Raw genomic sequence first — 24487 nt, 5'->3', positions numbered from 1 at the left:
TGATAATATTTCTTTCTCAAAGTCAAGGCTACTTTGGCTTTTTGCTGGTTTGATAATTGTCCTCATTTTTACCAGTTTTTCTCAAGGATTACAGCTAATTTTATTTACTAGTAAATAGTCTGTTCGGTAGTGTGATTAGTATACCTTACCCGCATTTTCTTTCCCTTACATCCCTTAGCCTGCCATTTCCTACTACTGTCTTGGTGTGTTCTATCCAGTTTTTTTTTTTTTTTTTTTTTTTTTTTTTTGCGGTACTCCCACTGTTGTGGCCTCTCCCATTGTGGAGCACAGGCTCCGGACGCACAGGCTCAGCGGCCATGGCTCACGGGCCCAGCCGCTCCGCGGCATGTGGGATCTTCCCGGACTGGGGCACGAACCCGTGTCCCCTGCATCGGCAGGCGGACTCTCAACCACTGCACCAGGGAAGCCCTATCCAGTTTAATGATTATCTTCCTCAAGGTATTAGATCAATCACTCCCTTGTTTTTCCTCCTGTTCCACATTGCCAGGAATCATCATTACTTTGCAAATTTCAGCCTCATTTTAACCCTGGCCTTCTTGACACATTATGTACGAAGACCTGCCAACCTAATGTATTTGTTTTTAGTTATAACACGTGAAGAAGCCATGTGCCTTTTTCACATGTTATTGTATGAAATATGATCTCCTCAGAGAGTCTCTAGTAGTCAGCTTGGTTTCTTTAGGAATTGCTTTATCATCTTTATGGGAGTATTTGTTTTTGTGTTGACTAAGTGTTACTCCTTGAGGCCCCTCCTAGCTTCCACCCAGTGCCCTTTTCATTCGAAAAGCATTTCTTTCCATTTGGAAGACTCTTCCTTAGGTTTTCATTGGAGGCAGTTTCTAGGAAGCATTACTTCTGCATCTCCCAGCGATGTCCTCCACCCACCCGCGGGAAGTGTGAGTGACTAATAGGTATACCCTCGGGTGAGAACTTAAGTACAGACAATCCAACAGATCTTACCGGCTTCCAGATGACATGTTAAAGGCAAAGTTTGCTCACCTGCCGTTGTTCGGGACGCTGCTGCTCCTGGGTGTTAATGGAACTTAAACGATGGGTCCATGCATGTTAGTGGATCTGTGACTTACGAAATTCACTTTGATCAGTGTAATTCGTGATTTGTATTGAGCTGAAAAATTCTTCTGTGCATTTGTTCAAATAGAGAAAATAGAGAACTAAGTGATTCCTGGATATATGTGGGATGTGCCATAGGGTAGGTGCCCCCTGGGTATGTTGTATTTTACTAGAAACTAGAGAAATCACAGTGATGGAACTATGCAGGCTGTAAACTATAGACACCATCTGCCGTAGAGGGAACACATTAGGAAAATGCCACCTGTTCCTACATTAGTCTGGCCCTGGCCTCAGAGTTTCACATGTACTCTTATGTTTTGTTTGCAGTTGCTATGACTCCTGCAGCTAGCGAATGACTAATGAGATTTTTACACATTCTAACTATGAATATCCTATTATCTGATTCAGGTTTGATTTTATTTTCTTTCTAGTGTATATGTATGTGTTTCTTTACTGTTGTTCTCTCAGTTCCTTTCCTGGCCAGTTATTTGAGAAAATATTTTTATTCGTTCAACAATTGTTTGTTGAGGACCCGCTAGGCTATAGTGAGCAAAACTGACAACACGTCCTTGCCTTTGTGGGGCTTACACATTCTATCAGAGGAGACAGGAAATAATCAGGATCAATAAGGAAAATAAGCAGTGTGTAACGCGGTGATAAGTGTTAAGGAGAAGAGGAAAGCAGGCAAGGGGGAATGGGGAGGATGTGAGCTGGGGTTGCGATTTGGGGTAGACTAGCTCTGAAGGCTTCCTTTAAATAAAAATGTGATCACTGTGATGGAGCAAGCCCTGTGGCTCTCAGCGGGTAAGACTGTGCGAAGCAGACGGACCGTCCAGTGCAAAGGCCCTAGGATAGAGCATGCTCAATACTCTCTCTTGATACGAAGAAGCGCGTATCTTGAGAGTAGAAGGGGAGTCAGAAAGGCAACAAGGGGCAGGTCGTGTAGAGCCTTCTGTGTCAATGTAACGACTTCGGCTCTTACTCTTAAGTGAGATGGAAAGCCAAGGGGTCATTCGGAGTAGAAAAACAAGACTGATCAGAAACAACGTGCTTGCTGGGTTAGGAAAAGACTGAAGAGAAGCACCAGCAGAGGAGGGGGGACCCCTTAGGAGATGGTTGTAATAACCCATGTGAGAGATGGTGGTGCCTTGGACCAGAAGGGTAGCCGTGGAGGCCGGGGGGAAGATTCTGGATATACGGTGCTTGTGAGTTAATGGGTTTTACTGATAGATTGGCTGAGTATTAAAAGAGAAAGATCACGCCAAGGTTTTTGACCTGAATGATGATTAGAAAGAGTCATTGTTAACTAATGTAAGAGCACATTTGGGGAAGGATGGGAGATGAGGCTCTCACCTTCATCACAGATTCAATTTGAGGGATCTGATTAGACTGAAAATGCTACAGCCGTTGGAGCCTCTTCATGTAACTTTTTCTTTTAAAACAGGAAACTTGATTGACTAATGAAAAGTGCGCGTGATTAAATTAAGAAAGCTTACATCCTTGACTCTACAATGAATGAGTGAGACTTGCTTAACTTTGGTCAAAAATACAAAGTCGGGCTTCCCTGGTGGCGCAGTGGTGAGAGTCCGCCTGCCGATGCAGGGGACGCGGGTTCGTGCCCCGGTCCGGGAGGATCCCACGTGCCGCGGAGCGGCTGGGCCCGTGAGCCATGGCCGCTGAGCCTGCGCGTCCGGAGCCGGGGAACCGGGTTCGCGCCCCGGTCTGGGAGGATCCCACGTGCCGCGGAGCGGCTGGGCCCGTGAGCCATGGCCGCTGAGCCTGCGCGTCCGGAGCCTGTGCTCCTCAACGGGAGAGGCCACGGCTGTGAGAGGCCCGCGTACCGCAAAAAAAAAAAAAAAAATACAAAGTCAACAATGGCTGAGATGGAGCATATTCTCTATAAAATAAAATGATCAGGGGCTTCCCTGGTGGCGCAGTGGTTGCGCGTCCGCCTGCCGATGCAGGGGAACCGGGTTCGCGCCCCGGTCCGGGAAGAGCCCACGTGCCGCGGAGCGGCTGGGCCCGTGAGCCATGGCCGCTGAGCCTGCGCGTCCGGAGCCTGTGCCCCGCAACGGGAGAGGCCACAACAGAGGGAGGCCCGCATACCACAAAAAAATAAATAAATAAAGTAAAATAAAATAAAATGATCAGATTTGCAAAAGCTAGGCTACACAATGTGAATTTCACTTAAACCATGTGACATTATTTTCTAATCATCAAACATCCTGCGTTAGGAGCTCTCTGCTAATAGATAAAATAGCTTGGTTGATGTGCTGAAATAGCCAATGAGTATGTTTTGACTGACAGTTAAGCATATACATCCTACATTTCGTCAGATTCTGCAGTGTTAGATTTATATCTCACTGAGATGGCCATTGTTATGATCATAAATTATGAGTTAAGTAGTTTTGGTGGTTTGCCAGAATACTTCCTGTTCCAGTACTAAAGATGTCTCATATTTCTTTGACTAGAAAAACAAGGTTCAGACAGATAGTCCTTTCCAGTATGTGACTTTCTGTGGGTGTGTCTGAATTTAGAAATATTGAAGTGTGTGTGTGTGTGTGTGTGTCTGTCTATTATTCTTAGGACTTTGCCTACGTGTTAATATTTTTCAGCAAGAAATAACACTCCTTTGGCAAATTTTTCGGAGCATTGAAATGAGATAAAGTATAGCTCTTATTCTTGAGAAGTAATTCATCACTTCATATTGTTAAGTCATAACCATTTAGTCATGAAACCCAAACCTTGTATTTAAAAAGTAACAATCTCTTGTTTAAAGTATCTCCTTTGACCATTTCCAAGGATCTTAAGGAAGTCTTTATATGACATTAAATTGTTAATTTTACCTTGTTATTTCAGGTCTGTGATTAGAATTCATTCTTTGGGCTGAGAGTCTGTGTAGAATAAGAATTCCTGTGGTTCAGCATGCCAGTTAATTCCGGGCAAGGTTAATAGAGTGGTTTTTTGAGAAAAAAGAGCTGTTTTATGGAAAGCCTTTTGGAACTTTGCCTTGTTTTGTTTTCCTGAACTACCAAATCTGTTTCAAGTCTTTGTATGAGATCCTGACATGTTTACATATTAATTGTGAGATAGCATATTTTTCCAGACTGACATTTCCCTGGACACCAGCCATTTCCGTGAACAGTGCCCATGGAACATAAGCTACTATTAGTCTATGTAATAGTCGGGGTAAAGTAAGCTCATAAGAGAGAACCCCAAAATGGGACGGTGCCAGCAAAGTACAGGTTTATTTCTCTCTGAAGTCATTGTCCTGTGGGTCTGGGTGGGTAAGTGTGTATGGCAGCCGCCATCCTCAACACATATTTTCCTAGTTTGCCCTTGGCCTCTCTGTTTGTATCCGGTGAAAGGGAAGGGAAAAACGAGTCCAGTGAAAGCGTTTTTGTAGATGGTGTGGAAGTTGCCCATATCAGGGAGAACTTTGTCACGAGGCCACACCTCCTTGCAGGAAATTCCAGGAAATATGTTCTCCAGCTGAGCAGCCATATGCCCACAAGAAGGGGAGGAAGAGTCTGGAAGAGCGACCAGCAAAGGACAAAATGCTCAGTCCATTAAAAATATCTTCTAAAAACCAGCCATTTAGATTCAGGTGAAAACAAATGCATTTTATATAATGAACTTCTCAATTTTATGTTCTACTTCTCAAATATTTGTATCACAGAACAAAGTCATAGAATTTCAGATAGTATCACTGAACGCTCAGAAGGTACACACCAAAACTTAAGTGTCACTTTTGAATTTTATGTGGTTCTGTTTTACCTCATAGACTCTCCCCATGAGTGAAAGTGACTAAATTTTTGCCATACTTTAAAGTGAGACAACAATCTGAGGAACTTCTAGGGCGTGGAGAGGAGGCCCATCAGTGTTCGTCCCCACCCCGAACAGAAACACCAAAGAACCGTTGCAAATCCAGAAACACTGGAGGAATTTTCACCTCCCCTCCCTTTCCTTGGGGCTAGTCTGTTTAATTTTAAAATTTAAAAGAATTTTGCTTTCACAAAGTATACCAGCCAGGAATTTGTTCAGATTCCTCAAAACCAAGCCAAGAAAAGTTTCAGAAAGTTCAGACATGTGTGGCCAAGTGGAAAGAACAGAGTTTTTAGAGGCAGGCACAGATGCATGGGAAAACCGCTCCAGACGGCCACTTCTGGCTGACCTTTGGCAAGCTTCTGTTGACTTAAAAAAAAATGCACAATGTGAAAGTTGCGAGTCAAGTTTTATTTGGGGCCAAATGAGGACCACAGCCCGGGAGACAGCACTGCAGATGGCTCTGAGAAACTGCTCCAGAGAGGAAGGGGGCGAAGGGCAGTGTATATGGATATTGGCGAGGGGCGCCAATCAAGCACATATTCTTTGGCCGAAGGTTTCTGCTAGTCTCGTGAAGGTTACTGCAAGTCACGAGGAGCAGACGTCACCACGAAGGATTTTAGTGCTTTGCTTGATATGAGGAGATACAAGAACTGGGCTCTTAAAAATGGCTCCTGAAAATAACTCTCTGAACACCTGTTCCGCCAGTTTTCCCCAGAGCACAGAGGGCCTCATTTCTGATCTCCACCCTGAAGTCCTTTCAGGGGGTGTTGAAAGTCAACAGCTACAACGGCACATGATTTAATCCTTGTAGAGGTAGGTGGCAAGTGCCGATTTGTGGTTGACACTTCTTAGCCTCATTGGGCCACAGTCTCCTCATTTATAAACGAGGAGAGGTAAGAATGAACTTTGTGTCGATACAGAATTAAAACGTGTAAAGGGCCCTGCATGTACCAGGATGGTTCTCTCCATCTGCGTGATCCGTGACGGTCTCAGGGAGCCGGGGTCATTGTCCCTCTGGCTCCGTGGCCAGGGGTCTGTGGTTTCTTCGGGCAGGAGCTGCCTAATGCAGCCAGGGTGTCACTGCACTGCTCAGAACCTAACCGGCCTGAGGCCTGGGTTTTTCCCCCGAGACAAAGGGGAGCTTTGGTCACAAAGGCACCCAGTGACCTCTGTAATGCGGGCAGGAGAATGCAGCTGCGCCCCTGTTCTGGCTGAGTCCACACTGATCTGAGGGCTGAATTCAAGATACTAATTACCAGTCAAACACAAGGATCAGCATTTGTCTTTAAGAACCAAGAAGTAACGGTGAGACCTGAAAAGCCAAATCAAGGACTTGCTTTTCCACTCGTTTCCAACATCAGAAAATATTTATATCCAAATATGATGTAAAACAGTACCAATGTTTAGGATTTTCAAACAGTGCTCTTTATATAAAATAATCACAAGTCTCTAGTTTCTGTATTGTTTTCCAGTGCTTTTTCAGTTTTTCATAAAACAGAACTGACTTTTTCCCCAGTATTTTCATCTCTTGATTTCTAGATGCCCCAATGAGCAAAGAAAATACTTACCACTGAGGAATGTGCATTACTTGACTGTACAGCATCTACCCACAGTAGCCAAATGTATGTGGTTTTTTAAAGAACGTTCTTTGAGTTTCTTCTGTTGCCTTCATCTTCATGGCCCAGAAGGAGCTGCTCACGCCTGCCCATTGCCATGGACATTTCCAGAACAGCATGTGCTCCAAGCCTGCCCCACACTCGGCTCTTCCAGCAACTGGAGACATCTCTTCAGAAGCCCCCCTTCCACCTCAGAAACGACAGGGAGGAGCCTGGGTTCTTAAAGGCCAGGAAAATGCATCTGACAACAGCACCTGAACTTCCCCCCAGCAAGGAAGGTCTGATGGGAACGGTGGGGGAGGGCTGGGGGGAGGGGCACCCCTCTGCAGGAACAAGGCCTCGTCCTATCAGGAGGGCAGCCCCAGGGGCCCTCCCCTCCTCTCCCCTGAGCAGGGATAACCCTCAGGGGCAGGAGATGAGCCTCTACTTGCCCTCAGCTTGAGGGTTACACAGTCTCAGAAGGAAACATCAGAATTGTGACCACCACAGCCAGAAGCCCCCTGCTCCATGGCAGCCCAGGCTGTGGAGGCAACAGGAGGAGAAGGAAGCATCCCTGGAGGCTGGAGTGAGCCTGCTGGTGGGAGAAGGAAGCAGTGGCAGCACGTGCCCTGCAGGGGACTCGGGTCCTTCAAGGCAGAAGCCGGACCGTGGCACAGCGGTGAGGTCCAAGGAACATGTGTTCAAATCCTGCTTTGGACAGATGACTCAACTTGCCCCCATCCCAGTTTCTTCCTCTGTAAATGGGATTAAAATACTACGGCAGCCACTTCAGTGAACAGAGTGATACTATACTGCTTGGAATTCGAGGGTGGGCTGTGCACATTGGGGCAGATCTGTGAGCGTCCGGTGCTTTCAGACCTCGAGAATAAAACCAAGGATCTCTCTGCCTAGCTGAGGACCCCTATGGGAGAAGGGTCCCCTGAGGCGGCAGCATGAAGGTAAGGGGATGGGTGGGGAGGAAGTAGAGCCATTAAGCTGGAGTGAGGCCCTGGGGAGGGAGCTGGGAACAGGCAGCCTCTCTGTGACCACCGCTGAGGACCACAGAGCATCCTTAGGAGGCAAAGCGGGTCTGCTGTCCCAGTGCTGGGAGCCCTGGCAGCTGATGTGGGTCACCAGTTGGCCCCAGGCACGATCTCTTCATAGAAATCAAGGCAGACAGTCCAGGTTTGGAGCCCGTTCAAGAAGGCAGCTGAGCAGCCTTCTCTTCTCATAATCCAAGACAGCCTTCCTTCCCTTTTACATGCGTTTTCTCTCTGAAAATTTCCATCAGCCCCTCTCCCTGACCTGCTCTCTGCTTTTTTACTTTCATTGGCTCACTTAACCTACTTGTTTACGTTTTGTCCAGATGAGCCTATCATTATGTCATAGGCCGGGCTGCTCTCGTGGTGTTTACGGTCTCCGGGGGGAGGAAAATAAAGAAATGTACACTTTAAGATCTGGACGGGGCTTCCCTGGTGGCGCAGTGGTTGAGAGTCCACCTGCCAACACAGGGGACACGGGTTCGAGCCCTGGTCCAGGAAGATCCCACATGCCGCGGATCACCTAAGCCTGTGAGCCACAACTACTGAGCCCGCGTGCTGCAACTACTGAAGTCTGCGCGCCTAGAGCCCGTGCTCCACAACAAAAGGAGCCACCACAATGAGAAGCCCGCGCACTACAAAGAAGAGTAGCCCCCGCTAGCCGCAACTAGAGAAAGCCTGCATGCAGCAGCAAAGACCCGACACAGCCAAAAATAAATTAAAAAAAAAAAAAATCTGGACAAACTTTTTAAACTACTACGTCCTGCCGATAAAATAAGATAAATAATGGTATGTCCTATGTTGCAGAGGATTAGCTCATCCCTTAAAATCAAAGCTTTGGGGGAAAACAAGGCAAGAGATATGGTTGGGTGAGAATTTGTCATGCAAATAAGATCAGTCTGTTCTCTCTTTTTTTTTTTTTTTTTTTTTTTTGCGGTCATGGCTCACGGGCCCAGCTGCTCCGCGGCACGTGGGATCCTCCCGGACCGGGGCACGAACCCGTGTCCCCTGCATTGTCAGGCGGACTCCCAACCACTGCACCACCAGGGAAGCCCTGTTCTCTCTTTTTAAAGCAAGAAGTATTTAAGAATCCTAGGTCAAAACAGAGGGTTTAAAAGGCTGGACAAACTAAATGGGCCAAAGGAAAGAGCCTTTTCACTCGAGTAGCTATGTAGATGGTAAACGTCCTTGTGCTCCCTTTAAACTTCAGCAGTTTGTGCTGACAGTGTGATATAAGTCTATCAAAGTAATAGCAAATTTATTCAAGTTTAAGAGAATAATAAAACACAGCTAACATAGTGGGTACTTATTCCCAATTCTTAAGTCAATACCATTGATGAGAAGGCAAAGAATGGTGGTGTTAATCAAGTAAGAGATTTGGGTAAAACATTCAACTCTATTTCCTCATCTTTCAAAAAATAGGCAACACCTGCCCTGTCCTCTCATTCCTAATCTACAGGGTTGTTGAGTGAATCTGTTATGGAGGTTCGTGAAAACCCTCTTTTAATTGTATAATGCTGAGTTACATTAGCAAATAATAATAATTATTATTATTATGTTATAAATATAAGTATATTATTAAATAACAGTTATTATTATTATTGATGAAGAAGAATGAGTATGATTATATCCCTGCTGAATAATAGTTAAATAAAAGATTATTAAAGCTTTAAATAATTACTCCATATTCCAGACATATTTCTCTGCACGTTGGATGTTAGGTAGGATTCCCAAGGATGATTTTTCTGTCGTTCTCCTGCCCAGGGGTGAAAAAGTGAATATCATACCATCTGACACAGTGCAAGTGCCTGATGGCTCTCTTAATGTCATGAGCCCAGTATTTGCTAGAAAGGTCCAATCGCTTGTCAGAAGAGCTCTGACCTGTGTAGCAGTCTGGCCAGTGTGCCTCATGAGAGCGTGGAGAGCCACTTTATTCCAGGCATGGACCGCCCAGATCACAGCTGCTCAGAGCTCTGTGGCTTTGGTTAAGTTTGTTGTGCTGTTATATAATGGGTACTTGGACCATATCTCATGAATGGCTGATTTTTTCTTCCCCCTTCTCCACTGTCCTATTATCGTGCTGTTGTCTGTGTCGAATGTTGTGTTAGAGTTTGTTGTTAAAATCAAGCAGAAAAACAGGCAGCTGTTAAGGTGTAAGGAGAAAAACATTAGTAACGGGGAAATCCACATATGGTACAGTAAGAGTCTGACACCGTGGCGTGAGGCTGGCCCCAAGAGGCCTTACGATCATAATGTAGTCTTTGTGCTCATGATGGTCTTTTCACCCCTACGCTGTTACTAGTGCACAAGCCAAATTGTGACCAAGCAGACTAGACTACAGGTGAGCAGTGAGTTATGCCTTTGCATGTTAATTTAGAACTCTCATTTTAATCAGACAGGAGGCTCATTGGCCCATGCTATTTCTGATCCGTACCTTAAATCAAAAAGAAGTTATTTAACGGCTTCTGGTTTCTGCTCCAACATGTAAAGAGCTTGGAAGTTGTCAATCCTGTTCTCACAACAAGAAAAAAAGCTAAACAAACTGAAAACCAACAATTCTGAGAGTCAGCAATGCTCTTAGATCTAACAGAGAGTTGAGGTTGCGGGGCAAAGTGCTCCTTGAAATTTGGAGAGACAGCAAATGCAGAGAATCATTGCTCCCCAGGGGCAGAAGCCTCTGGTGCCAGAGACACTTAAACTATAAAGTTGGGTAATTCCTGCAGGCAGAGCATGGACTAGCCTAAGAGTTGACAATCCCTCTAGTCTTAGGGGGACCCAACGCTTTCATGAGTTTTACCTCCAGGAGCCTTACCCAGTTCTTCGGATGATGATCAGAGAAAAATTCCTTCATGCTTCCTGCAGGGGGAGAGGAACAGTGACTATTCTGAAATAAGCCCAGAGCCCTCTGTTCATGACTCAGGCATGCCCTGGAGGACATCTACTTTCCCAGAGCCTCATCTGACCTCGGAGGAGGGCTGGTAGATGAGCAGAGCCCCTCTGGCCTCTCTGCATCACATAAACTGAGAAAAAGAGTCTAAGAAACTCTTCTGAAGGTCACAGCCAGGACTCAGACTGACTAAAAAAATTGAGATTTAATCATAAGATTTTAGAATGTTTCTCCTCTTCAACACTGTATCATCACATTAACAGGGCTCCAAAATAATAACCAGGTTACAACCTAGCTGCAAGACACAGAGTCTGTTTAGAAGGAATTTGGGAGGAAGCGTAAAGACAGCAGGAGACACAGAAACTAGGACACTAAAGGACACTGAAGCCTTTGACACCTACAGATATGGCATACATTAAGCACAGCCTAACCTCTTGCCAGATTATCATAAAACCTTACACTAAAGGCCTACCTACCTCAGTTACTGTTACCTATATATCATGTCCAGTTTTCAACAAAACATTACAAGGCCTGGTAGAAGGCAAATAAAACACAATCTGAAGATACAAAGCAAGCATCAGAACCAGACTCAGATATGATGGGAATTTTGTAATTATCAAGTAATTTGGAATTGAAAATAACTTTAATTAATAGGCTAAGGGTTCTAATGAAAAAAGTGGACAACATGCAAGAACGGTGGGTAATGTAAGCAGAGAAATAGAAACTCTAAGAAAGAATCAGGAGGAAGTACTAGAGATCAAAAACATTCTAACTGAAATGAAAATTGCCTTTGGTGGGCTCATCAGGAGACTAGACACAGCCAAGGCAAGAAACTCTGAGACTGAAGATATGTGAGTAGAAACTTCACAAACTGAAATGCAAGGAGAAAGAAGAATGAGAAAAAGATGGAACAGAATGACAAATAACTCTGAACCACTACAAAAAGGCTAACATACACGTAGTGAAAATACCAAAAAGAGAAGCGAGAAAGGAACAGAAGAAATATGTGAGGTAATAATGGCTGAGAATTTTCCAAAATTCACGTGGGATGCAAAACCACAGGTAAAGGGAGTTAGGAGAACGCCAAGTAGGATAAGTACCAAAATATCTATACCGGGTATATTCTGTTCAAACTTCAGAAAACTAAAGACAAAGAGAAAATCTTGAAAGAAGCCAGAGGGGGGAAAAAACCAAAACACCTTACCTATTGAGGAGCAAGGATAATTATTATATTGGACTTCTCTTCAGAAACTATGCAAGCAAAAAAATAGTAAAATGAAATATTTAAAGTGTAAAAAAAATCCAAATAACCTAGAATTTTGTATCCAGCGAGAGTATCTTTCAAAAGTGAGGACACATAAAGACAGTCCCAGACAAACAAAATCTAAGAGAATTTGTTGCCAGCAGAACTGCTTTACAAGAAATGATAAAAGAGGTTCTTTAGAGAAGGGAAATGATGTAGATCAGAAACTCAGATCTACATAAAGAAGAAGAGTGTTGGAAAAGTGATACATGAATATAAATAAAATATTTTATTTTTCTTATTCTTAACTGACCTAATAGGTATCTGTTTGTTCAAAATAATAATAGAAACAGTATATTAGGTGATTAGAGCTTATGGATCAGTGAGATGAATAACAGCAGTGTTATAAGGGACAGTAGGAAGGAAGTGGGGATACTCTATTATAAGGTTCCTGCACCATCTATGAAGAGGTAGATTATTATTAGAAAATGGACTTAGGGCTTCCCTGGTGGCTCAGTGGTTGCGAGTCCGCCTGCTGATGCAGGGGACGCGGGTTCGTGCCCCGGTCTGGGAAGATCCCACGTGCCGCGGAGTGGCTGGGCCCGTGAGCCATGGCCGCTGAGCCTGCGTGTCCGGAGCCTGTGCTCCGCAACAGGAGAGGCCACAACAGAAAGAGACCCGCGTACCGCAAAAAAAAAAAAAGTAGACTTAGATTTGTTGTAAATGTATATTGTAAACCCTAAGGCAACCACTAAATTTTTTAAAGGAAGTATAATTAATATGCTGAGAGGAGTAAAAATGGAATCATATAAAGAGAGAGGCAGACAGAAGGCAAAAAAGAAACAAGGAACAATTGCAATGAAAAAACAGTTACAAATATGGTACATTTAATTTGTCTATATCAATAATTACTTTAAATGGGGATGGTATAAATATACCAATTATTTGAGACTAAGAGAGTGGATTAAAAACCAATACCCAGCCATATGTTGTCTGAAAGAACGTATAAAGACACAGATAGATTAAAAGTAAAGAGATGGAGAAAGATGTACCATGCTATAACACTAATGAAAAGGAAACAGGAATAGCTGTGTTAATTTCAGGCAAAGCTGACTTCGGAGCAAGCAAAGTTATCAGAGAGAAAGATGGGCATTGCATAATAATATAGGGTCAGTTCTCCAAGAAAACACAACAGCCCTTAATGTATATGCACCTAACAACAAAGCATTAAAGATATCAGTCCTTCCCAACTCGAGGTAAAGATTCAGTGCAATCCCAATCAAAACCCCAGCATGTGGTCTTGTGGATGTAACAAACCAATTCTACAGTGTACATGGAATGGGCAAAAGACCCAGAATAGTCAGCATAACGCTGAGAAAGAACAAAGTCAGAGGACTGACACTACTTAAGTTCAAGATTTAATCTAAAGCCGTATCAAGATAGTGTGGTATTGGCAGTAAAATAGAAACTAGGTTAATGGAACAGAATAGACAGCTCCCAAATATACCCACAAAAATACAGTCAATTGGTCTTCAACAAAGAAGCAAAAGCAATTCTATGGAAAAAGGATGGTCTTGTCAACAAATGGTGCTGTAAGTACTGGAGATTCACACGAAGAAAAGATGAATCTAGATACATCCAGTACAGCTTTCACAAAAATTAGCAAAAAATGGGTCATAGACCTAAGTGTAAAATGTAAAACTATAAAACTGTAGAAGATCACGTAGGAGAAATATCTAGGTGACCTTGGGTTTGGCAGTGATTTGGGGTTTGGCAACACCAGAAGCATGATACATAAGAGAAAAAATAACTAAGTTGGACTTCATCAAATCAATAACTTCTGTTATGCAAAAAACACTCTTAAGAGAATAAAAAGACAAGCTACAGACTAGAGAAAAAACTTGAAGAACACGTATCTGATGAAAGAGTTGTATTCAAAATATACAAAGAACTCTTAAAGCTCAACAATAAGAAAACAAACCAGTTTAAAAATGGGCAAAAAACAGACATCTCACCAAAGAAGGTAAGCACATGGCAAATAAGCATATAAAAAATGCTAAACATCATATGTAATTAAAGAATTCCAAATTAAAACGAGATTCTACTACACATCTCTCAGAGTGACACAGATCCAAAACACTGACAATACCAAATACTGATGAGAACGTGGAATGGTAGGAACTTGCATTCATTGCTGGTGACAATGCAAAATGGTACAGCCACTTTAGAAGACACCTGGTCAGGTTTGTGTTTTTTTTAAGCTAAATATAGTCTCACTATATGATTGAGCAATTATGCTCCTAGGTATTTACCCAAATGAATTGAAAACATATCCACACAAAAACCTGCATGTGATTGTTTATAACAGCTTTATTCCTATTTGACAAAAACTGGAAGCAACCAAGATAACTTGGGTATCTCATAGGGTATAACTTGAGATAAACAAACTGTGGTACATCCATACAAGGAATATTGTTCAGCAGTAAAAAGAAACGAGTTGTCAAGCCACCAAGAGACACAAAGGAATGATAACTGCATATTGCTAAGTGGAAGAAACTAGTCTGAAAAGCTGTTACTCTATGATTCCAACTATATGACAGTTTGGAAAATGCAAAACTGTAGAGATAGTGAAAAAGTCAATGGTTGCCAGGGTTTCAGAGAAGGGTAGGGGTTAAATAGGTGTAGCACAGTGGACTTTTAGGATGGGGAAACTATCCTGTATGATACTGTAATAGTGAATACATAATATTATGTATTTGTCAAGACACATCTAACTGTACAACACAAAGAGTGAACTATAATGTAAACTATGGACTTGAGTTAATAATAATGGCTCAACATGGGTTCATGAATTGTAGCAAATGTACCACACTAATGCAAGAGGTTAATAGGGTGCAGAGAGAGGGGTTAAATGGGAATTCTTGGTGCTATCTACTCAGTTTTCCTGCAAGCCAGAACTACTCCTAAAAAATGAAGTCTAGGGCTTCCCTGGTGGCGCAGTGGTTGAGAGTCCACCTGCCGATGCAGGGGACGTGGGTTCGTGCCCCGGTCCGGAACATCCCATGTGCCGCGGAGCGGCTGGGCCCGTGAGCCATGGCCACTGAGCCTGCGTGTCCGGAGGCTGTGCTCCGCAACGGGAGAGGCCACGACAGTGAGAGGCCCGCGTACCGCAAAAAAAAAAAAAAAAAAAAAACAAAAAACAATGAAGTCTATTAATTCTCTGGAAAGTTTTTACTATTTGCTCACATTCTTATCTCACCTATGTAGAATTCTGGTTTACATTGGAAATGCTGGCCTTGTAGGAAAACATAGTATCTTGCTTCCTCGTTAACACGGCTTTTAATACATGCGAACTGTTTTTCAATCTTAGTATAACCTTAAGAAATCTAAAATTATATCTGTGACACATCCAAAAAATAAATCTAAACCACTTGAAAAACTGAATTTTAAAACCTGTTTTAGCCTTAGAAGTCTATGGAAGAAAGTAGATAGCAGATACAGGAAAAATTCTGTGAATATTTTTGTACACATAATATCAATGTGAAGATATATGCCCAAATATTTGCCTATGTTTAGTTTTAAATTTTTAACAATAAGTAATTATTTCCTATTCAGTTGTAACTGTTCGATTATAGTATTAATATGAATTATATTAGAACATGTTCTTGTTTTCGGTTTTATATTATATCAGTGGTTAAATCAATGTAATTAAATCTTTCATTGTAAATTATGGGAATTGTATGTTTATCATAACACAAACAAGAACTCTATTTTTAGTTAAAACCATATATTATTTGTATTTCTTATCTCATTTATTGTTAATTACATTTGGTCAATATCACTCAGGTGTCTTTCTTCTATCCCACTTAGACCTGAATCAGATTTTAAAATGCCTCTGAACAAAAAAGTAAAATTATTTAATTCCAATCTTGGTTGATCTTTCTATCCTGTGCTTATTTACTAGTTCAGTTTTATTTAAAAATAAAGCCAGTTCTCACTGTTGTGGCTATTCTGAGGTAGACGGACCAACTTTACCTTAAAGTTAATTTGTATTTTCCTTGCTTGTGCCTGGTAATGCAGAGATATGAACCATGTGTGTTCCCAGATATGAAGACAAGAAAGTCTTAGTACTTTTTCCGAGTGCTTGGTTCTCATTTTGGACTATTATGAAATTCTAATGTCATAACTGGTAACTCCCTAAGAATTACATGACGTTCTGGCCTTTGGCCTTGATTTCTTTTGAGTGTACTTTCCAATAGATCTTTCAAAAGTGAGTGACAAAGCTAAAACACTCTAAAAGAAACCACATTTCCTACATGGTATGTTTTGCTTGCTTTTTGAGAAAATTTTAAAAGCTACTAAAGAACATTTATTTAGTGTGTTAGTGGTGACCAGCAAGTACCATTATGGCCAGAGTCTGAGGCCCAGGAAGGTCATATAGGTTAGAAGCAGTGGACAGCGTGAATGCAAGGGAAGGTCGCTGAAAGCTAACTGCGGCTAAGCATAGTTTTGTTTTGCTTTTTAATCAACTAATGGAAAATAAATTTCCAAGAAGCTCTTTTGATCTAAAATCACTGCCCTTCAAAGGCAGGGGCGTGACAGTTATCTGTCATGACCTCTGCTTTGCTGCTCTTATTCCCAGCCTCCGTGAAAATTGCCCAACTCCAGAGGCGGGGACTGTTTTAGTTGGCATATGGGCTCAGCGTCCTTGGAACTGCTCTACTTTATGCCTCAACTTTCCTGCCAATGTCAGCATCAGCCTTGTCAACACTTCTTTTCCATTTGTGAATACTGTAGTTAAAGCTTTCACCTCTCCTTTTCTAGAAGTATTTCATATTTAGCACTTGGGTGTTTAGAAATTCTCTCTCTGAAGAAATACATTTCAACTAAGAATCTTTACGATTTATAAAAGAAGTTTCACTTAGAAAATATATATAAACATATGTGGTTTGGGGGGTTTTTTTCCATATGGCCTTTGATCTTGTCACAAAGCTTTAGTGCTGTGAACAGTGAGGTTTAAGGTAACCCGACAAAGTGGTCTCACCAGTGAGGCAAAGTTGTGTCAAAAGAGGGCTTAGTTGTTTAAAAAAAAAAAATAAGCAGAAATTCAGCTCAAAACCCATAAGGTTTCTAAATACATTTTGAAGCATTTAGAAGGAAAGAAGTCCTTTTGTGTTTGCTCCATGTTCTGGAAGCGCAAATAAAAAATGTTACTTTGTTTTGTTAACTCAGTGGCCACTTTAAATCCTCAGGCTGAATGCCCGTGGATCATCAGCTCAGCGTGTGGGTGAGTTGTGTATAGATTATGATAAGCATAAAGTTATACCACAGTCTATCAGGGGAAATACGTGTGATAATTAGTTTGGAAATACAGTTTAGTAAAATTAAACATAATTTCAAGGAAGAGAAAACATTTTCATGCAGGTTTTCTTCATTAGAAAGGTGACATCATCCCAAGTAATTTAATTATTGTTGATTTATTTAACAAACCTCTGTAAGGCAGGGTGGGCCTTCCTTGCTGTGTTGGTCTCCTGACCTTCTTCACATTTCATATATCTGGATACATCCAGCCTTAGAGACAAAAGTTGATTATGTTGAGTCCAGATGTCCACCTTAAGAATACACATCTCTCCCGTTGTTGTTGTTGTTTTTTTTAACTTAACATAGTATGTGCTTTTAACTGTCTCATGACAAATAGATTTACTTTTTAATCACCACTGTTGGGTAAAATTTATTATCACCTGAGTTCCATCCGTCAGATTTGAGGGTACAGCTCATGTGAAGAGGTAAATGGGGAGATGGTGAGGGGCAGTTTGGTGGCATAGGAACCCCAAGTTTGTAGCTTGTTTAGTTATCACCACAATTTCATGACCCTGTCATTTGAAAGTCAGATGACCCAATGGTGTCATGTAATGTATGACTAGAAGACACAATAAGGAATATTCCCAGGACACAGTCAATTTCTCCCTTTTTTTCATGGAAAAAGAGTTCACGGAAGACAACCAAGCAGTAAATATAATCCTAAAGATAGTCAAAACAGACTGGAATATAATTTTGTTCAGAGCTATTAAAAAAATCCTCTACTATGTCTCAATATAGGCAGCCTTTAGAAAGTTCCCAGGTGAGGATTTATCTTCTAAATGTAGACTTGTGGGTCTTTTTTTTTTTTTTTTTTTTTTGCGGTACGCGGGCCTCTCACTGTCGTGGCCTCTCCCGTTGCGGAGCACAGGCTCCGGACGCGCAGGCTCAGCGGCCATGGCTCACGGGCCCAGCCGCTCCGCGGCACGTGGGATCTTCCCGGACCGGGGCACGAACCCACGTCCCCTGCATTGGCAGGCGGACTCTCAACCACTGTGCCACCAGGGAAGCCCCATAAATTTTATTTTGTCAGTTTAAACATTGGAAAGCCTCTTCAAAAGTGATTTTCTTTTCGTACATTTGTCGAAGTCAGGAGCAGGAAAGTGGTGAGGAAGGGCTGTCTTATTCCACTGCCTTTGCTCTAGCAACTCAGTGACATCCTCGAAGCCTTTGACCCCGCATCGTTCATGTACATGGGAAACACTTTTTTCAATAATAAGCATTTTCTTAGGGAGTTTTTTGATTCCATTTTCACAAGTGTCTCATCTCTTTGTAGCAACAAACCTTGCTCTCTGAGCTGTACTGAAGGTTCCTACTTTTCTTTCTTCGGTGTCGAATTAGGAAAAATGGAGTAAAAGCTTCAAGATTACTCATTGAACATACTATTATTTACTTAATTTCAAATAGCATCTTCCCTGTAGATGTAATAAAGAAAGATCTGCGCAAGTTAGAGGAAGGATAATTTTCAGTATTCCTTTCACATTTAATCTTATATTGATGATCCTCGTATTTTACCTGTAGATGCTCAATTGGTAAAGCAATTAAACTTTAATGGTAATTCATAATGGATTTCTGCAGCCACTTTTCTTTTTTAGTTCACATAACTAGAAAAAAATAAGGGACTTAAAATTACGTCATGTTTAAATTGTCCTTTGTATTCAGACCATAAAAGCAAAAACGATGTATATTTTTAGTACGTAGGGATCATTAATGGAAACCGTCACTTCTGTTTTCTGTTGCCATTTTATATTCGGTGCTGTTCCTCTGTGAATCTTTCTCTGAAAAGTTATTTTCTTGTATGAATTCCTCAATAGACTATAAACTTAGCCATCATAGTCCCTCAGAAAATAATTATCGGTAACTTCATTTGAATTGAGGATAAGAGAAAATAAGGTCTTTCTAAAGCCCCGGTGCCAAGCAAGAGAATATATAAGTAAAAGGTAAAGAAAAAAAGAGTTTAAGACCTGGAGCCTGATGATGTGGGTTTAGATTCTGGTTTTGTTTCTTTTTAACTCAGACATTATCTAGTGACCTTCACTTTGCTTTTCCGTAAAATGTGATGGATATTATCTGTGCTTATACCCACCTACCCATCTACCTGCCTAATTAGACAGTGATTTCCTTATCATTTAAGTATGTGAAAGAGCCTTGAAACTAAACGTGTTCTACAAATACTAGTTGCTATGGCAACGACTTACCAATGTACCAAATATGATTCTTAAAATGAGAGGCAGTACATATATGAAGTTATATTTTACATAAACTGCGTAGCACAGATTAGTTACCTAATAGGCATTCACCAAACAGAGATCCGCTTTCCCTCTTTCTCTCAGCTTTTCTTTGAAGCCTTGTTATTTCTCATTTGTCCCCATTTGCTGCTACACTTTTCTGCCGTTCTGGGTGCTTTCGAATTCACTGATGCTCTGGTTCTTCTTCCTGCATGCACAGGCCCAGAGAGGCAGTCAGACATCAGGCAAATTTAGTAACCTCCTTCTTAGTTTGGACATTTGATTGTATGCACATTCTAATTTTAAATTAGCACATATATGGGTGGATAATGGCTTTATATTCTATAATAATTTAACTCATTTATAGCAGTGGAATTTGTTGAGGTACAAGTGTTTACCAGTTTTATGAATAAAAACCCATATCATATTTGTTTTGTAAACAACTTCAACTGAGTACTATATTTTTTATTTGTATGGTTTTTCACAAAATAATGAGCAGTTATTTTCATTGTTTATAATAATGCCTAAAACTTATTAAGTGCTCATCAAATGTCAGTGCTTGACAGAAATGAAATCATTTAATCCTCACAATACTTTGCGGTATGTCTTAATTATTATTTCCCCATTTTACAGATAGGGAAACTAAGGCACAGAAAAGATGTCAGGAGACAGGATATTATCACAGTTAAATATGCAGGTCCTCGTTCCTGAGTGCCTGGGTTAATTCTAGTTCCCCTAATTATTATGTGTGCATCCTTAGACAAATTCCCTACACTTTATGTGCGTTAGTTTTCCCATCTGTAAAATAGGGAAATAATGACACATACTCATAATGCCGTGAGGATTAAACACTGGCTTTCCTCTGAATGACATTTTATTTTATTATTATTTTTTTTTGTGGTACGTGGGCCTCTCACTGTTGTGGCCTCTCCCATTGCGGAGCACAGGCTCCGGACGCGCAGGCCCAGCGGCCATGGCTCACGGGCCCAGCCGCGCCGCGGCATGTGGGATCCTCCCGGACCGGGGCGCGAACCCGGTTCCCCTGCATCGGCAGGCGGACGCGCAACCACTGCGCCACCAGGGAAGCCCTGAATGACATTTTAGATTCTCTTAACCATATGTTCAAAAATCTGCCCACATACTGTTCGCTATTCTTTCTTTTCATTATCAGTAGTATTTTCAATGAGGCAATTCTTGTAGACGATACAAAGTACTCTTTAATGACTTACTAACTTAGGTTTTGGTGTTCAGTGTAAACACCATGGAATCCAAAGACAGGCTTCATCACATGAATTTTTGGAGCCTAAGATACTTTAGTTCTCCCCATGAGAACGTGATTTCAAATGAAACCCAGTTCTCGGACGTATTGCAAGTGCTTTTCAGCACGCTAAAAGTGTTAAGCCCCAAGTGGCAAGCGTACATGGTACACATCCTTTTTTATTATATCTTTACTTGGCTTCATTGTTAGTGCTCTTTTCCGCACTGTTAAATGCATTTAACAGCGAAATCTGTAACCTAAAATTATTTCATTGCTAGAGATATTAAAACTGCCCTGGGGCTTCCCTGGTGGCGCAGTGGTTGAGAGTCCGCCTGCCGATGCAGGGGACGCGGGTTCGTGCCCCGGTCCGGGAAGATCCCACATGCCGCGGAGCGGCTGGGCCCGTGAGCCATGGCCGCTGAGCCTGCGCGTCCGGAGCCTGTGCTCCGCAACGGGAGAGGCCACGGCAGTGAGAGGCCCGCGTACAGCAAAAAAAAAAAAAAACTGCCCTGGCTTGAAGTCAGAAGAAACTTTATCAAAATCCTAAGACTCAGAGCAAGAAAATGTTGCATGTGATTTGAGTGCCTTTAGAAAAGCTTTTGTCATTGAGAAAATGAGCATGGATAAATTTTGATTGTGTCTCTGAAAAATGTTTTCTCATTTCAAAAGTCCACCCCAGCTTAGCCGGCTCCCCTCTCTCTTGACAGGCACCAGCATCTTCACCGTGTACGAGGCTGCATCCCAGGAAGGCTGGGTATTCCTCATGTACAGAGCCATCGACAGCTTTCCCCGCTGGCGTTCCTATTTCTACTTCATTACCCTTATTTTCTTCCTTGCCTGGCTTGTTAAGGTACTCTAAAAATTAGTACTCATCCAGTTTATGCTTTCTGACAGTTTCTGCAGATCTTTTGTTTGTTTTCGGTTGCCCTCACTCCCTCACGCCCAGTCTTGGTAAATGTGGTTTGTCATTTTCTTTCAGAATGTGTTTATTGCTGTCATCATTGAAACATTTGCAGAAATCAGGGTACAGTTTCAACAGATGTGGGGATCGAGAAGCAGCACTACTTCGACAGCCACGACGCAGGTACAGTATCCGGACATGATGATGTAACCCACTCGAACTGGGCGTGTCCCTCTGCACCACCCTGGAAATTGATGGAACTTGATGGGACTTGAGAAACCCTGTTATCACCAACTTCCGCAATCAGATTCACTGAGGGAGCTGCTTAAAAATACAGGTGCAGGGCTTCCCTGGTGGCGCAGTGGTTGGGAGTCCGCCTGCCGATGCAGGGGACACGGATTCGTGCCCCGGTCTGGGAAGATCCCACATGCCGTGGAGCGGCTGGGCCCGTGAGCCATGGCCGCTGAGCCTGCGCGTCCGGAGCCTGTGCTCCGCAAAGGGAGAGGCCACAACAGTGAGAGGCCCGCGTACCGCAAAAAAAAAAATACATGTGCAAAGCCCCAAACCCAGAGCGACCAGATCAGATTTTCTGGGTGATGGGGCAAAGGCACCTATATTTTTAACAGCCCCATGGGTGGATTTGATAGAAAACCAGGCTTATCATCATATTTATTATGTACCTTCACGTATTTGAAACCAATAGAATGGCCCTTATGTATAGGATTAGAATTTTTCGGAAGGAAAATTTATTTCATTCAGAATGAACCAATCACAATATAATAAATTATGAAGAAGACCCCTCCATCCCAATGCATGCCTGTGAATTTTGAGGAATTACTGCATATTCAGAAGGTTTCCACTGTGCTCCCAAGAAATTGGAAGTATCCTAGAATTTGACTAAAAGTGGCATGGCATTTATTACATAAGAGGGCAATTCAGATCCAATGTCTTTTGTTTTTATTTTTGGTTTTGTTTTGTGTGTTTGTTTTTTGCTGGTTAGGTAGAGGAAGAATAGGTTTATATATCTTCTTCTGGTATAAATCTTAATAAAAGAGAGAGAAAATAAAAATTCCAGAATTGAGAATGAAATTACTTTATGCCTTGCAACTATTGCTTTAATGTTAAGTTTTAAGAGAAATTTAACATAAGTTTGTAAATACTTACACAGGTCTGTTAGGACAAAGGTATCTGTGAAAGATCCAAGGTACAAATTTTACTTTGAAAATCTTCAAATTGAACTTTTAATAATTATATTTATATAATTATTACTTTTAAAATAATATATTATTTTTAAAAATAATTGTATTTATGCCTATGTATTAAAATTATAAAGAAAAGGATTCAGGATAGTGGCTCAGTAGGAGTGGGGATGAGAAAGCAGAGGAATAAAATTGAGAAGAAGTGCAAAGGTAAAAAAAAATAAAATATTTATATTTAATAACTAATAGTGAAAATGCTTTTAAACATGCTGATATTTGGAAGAGCCTTGTGCAGTATTTTTATGATGTTGTGAAAGTTCGAATGGTCTAGTTCATTATAGATGAAATAGTATTTATATTATTCAGTTTTCTCAAACAGCTATTCAAACTTCCATGAAAGATTTTTTTAAGTGTTATTTAGGTTATGTCACAGATGGCATGTAGGAAAAACTTCAGTGAGGCCGCCACATCTAGTACTCATTTCTTCTCTCATCTTTTTTTTTTTTTTTTTTTTTGTTGCGGTACGCGGGCCTCTCACTGTTGTGGCCTCTCCCGCTGCGGAGCACAGGCTCCGGACGCGCAGGCTCAGCAGCCACGGCTCACGGGCCCAGCCGCTCCGTGGCACGCGGGATCCTCCCGGACCGGGGCACGAACCCGTGTCTCCTGCATCGGCAGGCGGACTCTCAACCACTGCGCCACCAGGGAAGCCCCCTCTCATCTTTTTAGTGATGAGAAATCGTAAAGTTCCAAGTCCATTCTGACATGTCTTTTAAATAGAGTGACGGCCTCGTGAAGCTGTGTTTTCCAGTATAGACATTGAGAACGAAGTGGGACACAGAACTATGAACTCCACACAGAATTCACATTCGATATTCCTGAGAGATGACCTAAAATGTCTTTAAAACCATATAGTGCGTAATAAATAACTCTTATTTGTAAAACCACAGCTGGAAAAGTGGTGTTTGGAAGTGCCACCAAATCAGCCAGCAGTTACAATAGAAAGTGAAATGTGGAGAGACTGTGAACACAGTTGTACAAAATTGCTTTGATGCAAAATTGTCCTTAATCAGGAGGAATAAGGTGGTAATTCAGACGTAATGCATCTAGGTATTCAGCAGAGGTAATCACACAGAGAATTGTGAAAAACCTTCATTAAGAAAAATGCTGTGGCTGAGGACCTGGTTGCTAAGCAACCGAAGCTCCAGCAGCAGCCTCTCTGGTAAAACACCACTTGGGCTGCCTGGCAACAGGCCGCAGGCCCCGCCCATCCCCTCGCCTGCCACTCAGCAAGTGTTCCAGATGCTTTTGTGTGTGTGGAAGGGAGAGGCATCATTTGCCATGATTCTGTTACGTTTGTAAAATCAGAGACAGCTCCGCACAAAGGCCCTCTCGTTCGATGGTTTAAAACACTAAATCACAAGTTTCTAATTCTAACAAAACAGATGGGCTTTAAGGAAATAAAATAAAGATGGTTGTGTATTGTGAAGCACACAGCTTTTCAGAAATGAAGTCAGTTCTTGTCTTCCTCTAGTATGTGGGATGTCTGCAGTTGTTCTCTGTAAGTTATCCTCATAGGAGGGCAAAGAGGGTCCTGGGGATGGTGGACTTGTTGATATTTCTAAATCCCTGGACTTTCCAGGAGGGCTGTGTGAGTAGAAAGAAAAATTATACACATTAACAGGATAAATAAAGTAGGGGCTTTCCGATGTCTTAAGAGGTTCAACAGGAATTGGCTCTGATATGTTAAGAGGCAAAGGAGAATCAGTGATGAGAAGTCTAAAATAACAAAGCAACCTGCCTCAGAGTCACAGCATAGAAACAAATTACAGAAAAATTAATGCCAAAGGTCTTATGGAGA

At 41.9% G+C, this 24487-nt stretch overlaps 1 protein-coding gene across 5 annotated transcripts in view; it reads left to right on the top strand.

Moving 5' to 3' along the window:
- The window catches only part of NALCN (sodium leak channel, non-selective), a 318984-nt gene that overhangs the window by 73655 nt on the left and 220842 nt on the right, over positions 1 to 24487 (top strand). For all 5 annotated transcript variants that reach the window (XR_003682527.2, XM_028497339.2, XM_028497338.2 and 2 more), the window contains 2 exons: positions 21237 to 21379; positions 21509 to 21613. Coding sequence is in view for 4 of the 5 variants with exons in the window: in XM_028497339.2 (XP_028353140.1) it covers positions 21237 to 21379; positions 21509 to 21613 (248 nt within the window). In the remaining variant the exon portion in view is untranslated. The remainder of the gene's footprint in view (positions 1 to 21236; positions 21380 to 21508; positions 21614 to 24487) is intronic.

Source organism: Physeter macrocephalus, chromosome 13 (assembly GCF_002837175.3).
Source record: "Physeter macrocephalus isolate SW-GA chromosome 13, ASM283717v5, whole genome shotgun sequence".
NCBI classification, from domain to species: Eukaryota; Metazoa; Chordata; class Mammalia; order Artiodactyla; family Physeteridae; genus Physeter; species Physeter macrocephalus.
Note: the sequence above shows the minus strand (reverse complement) of the source record. Positions and strands in the feature narration are given on the sequence as shown.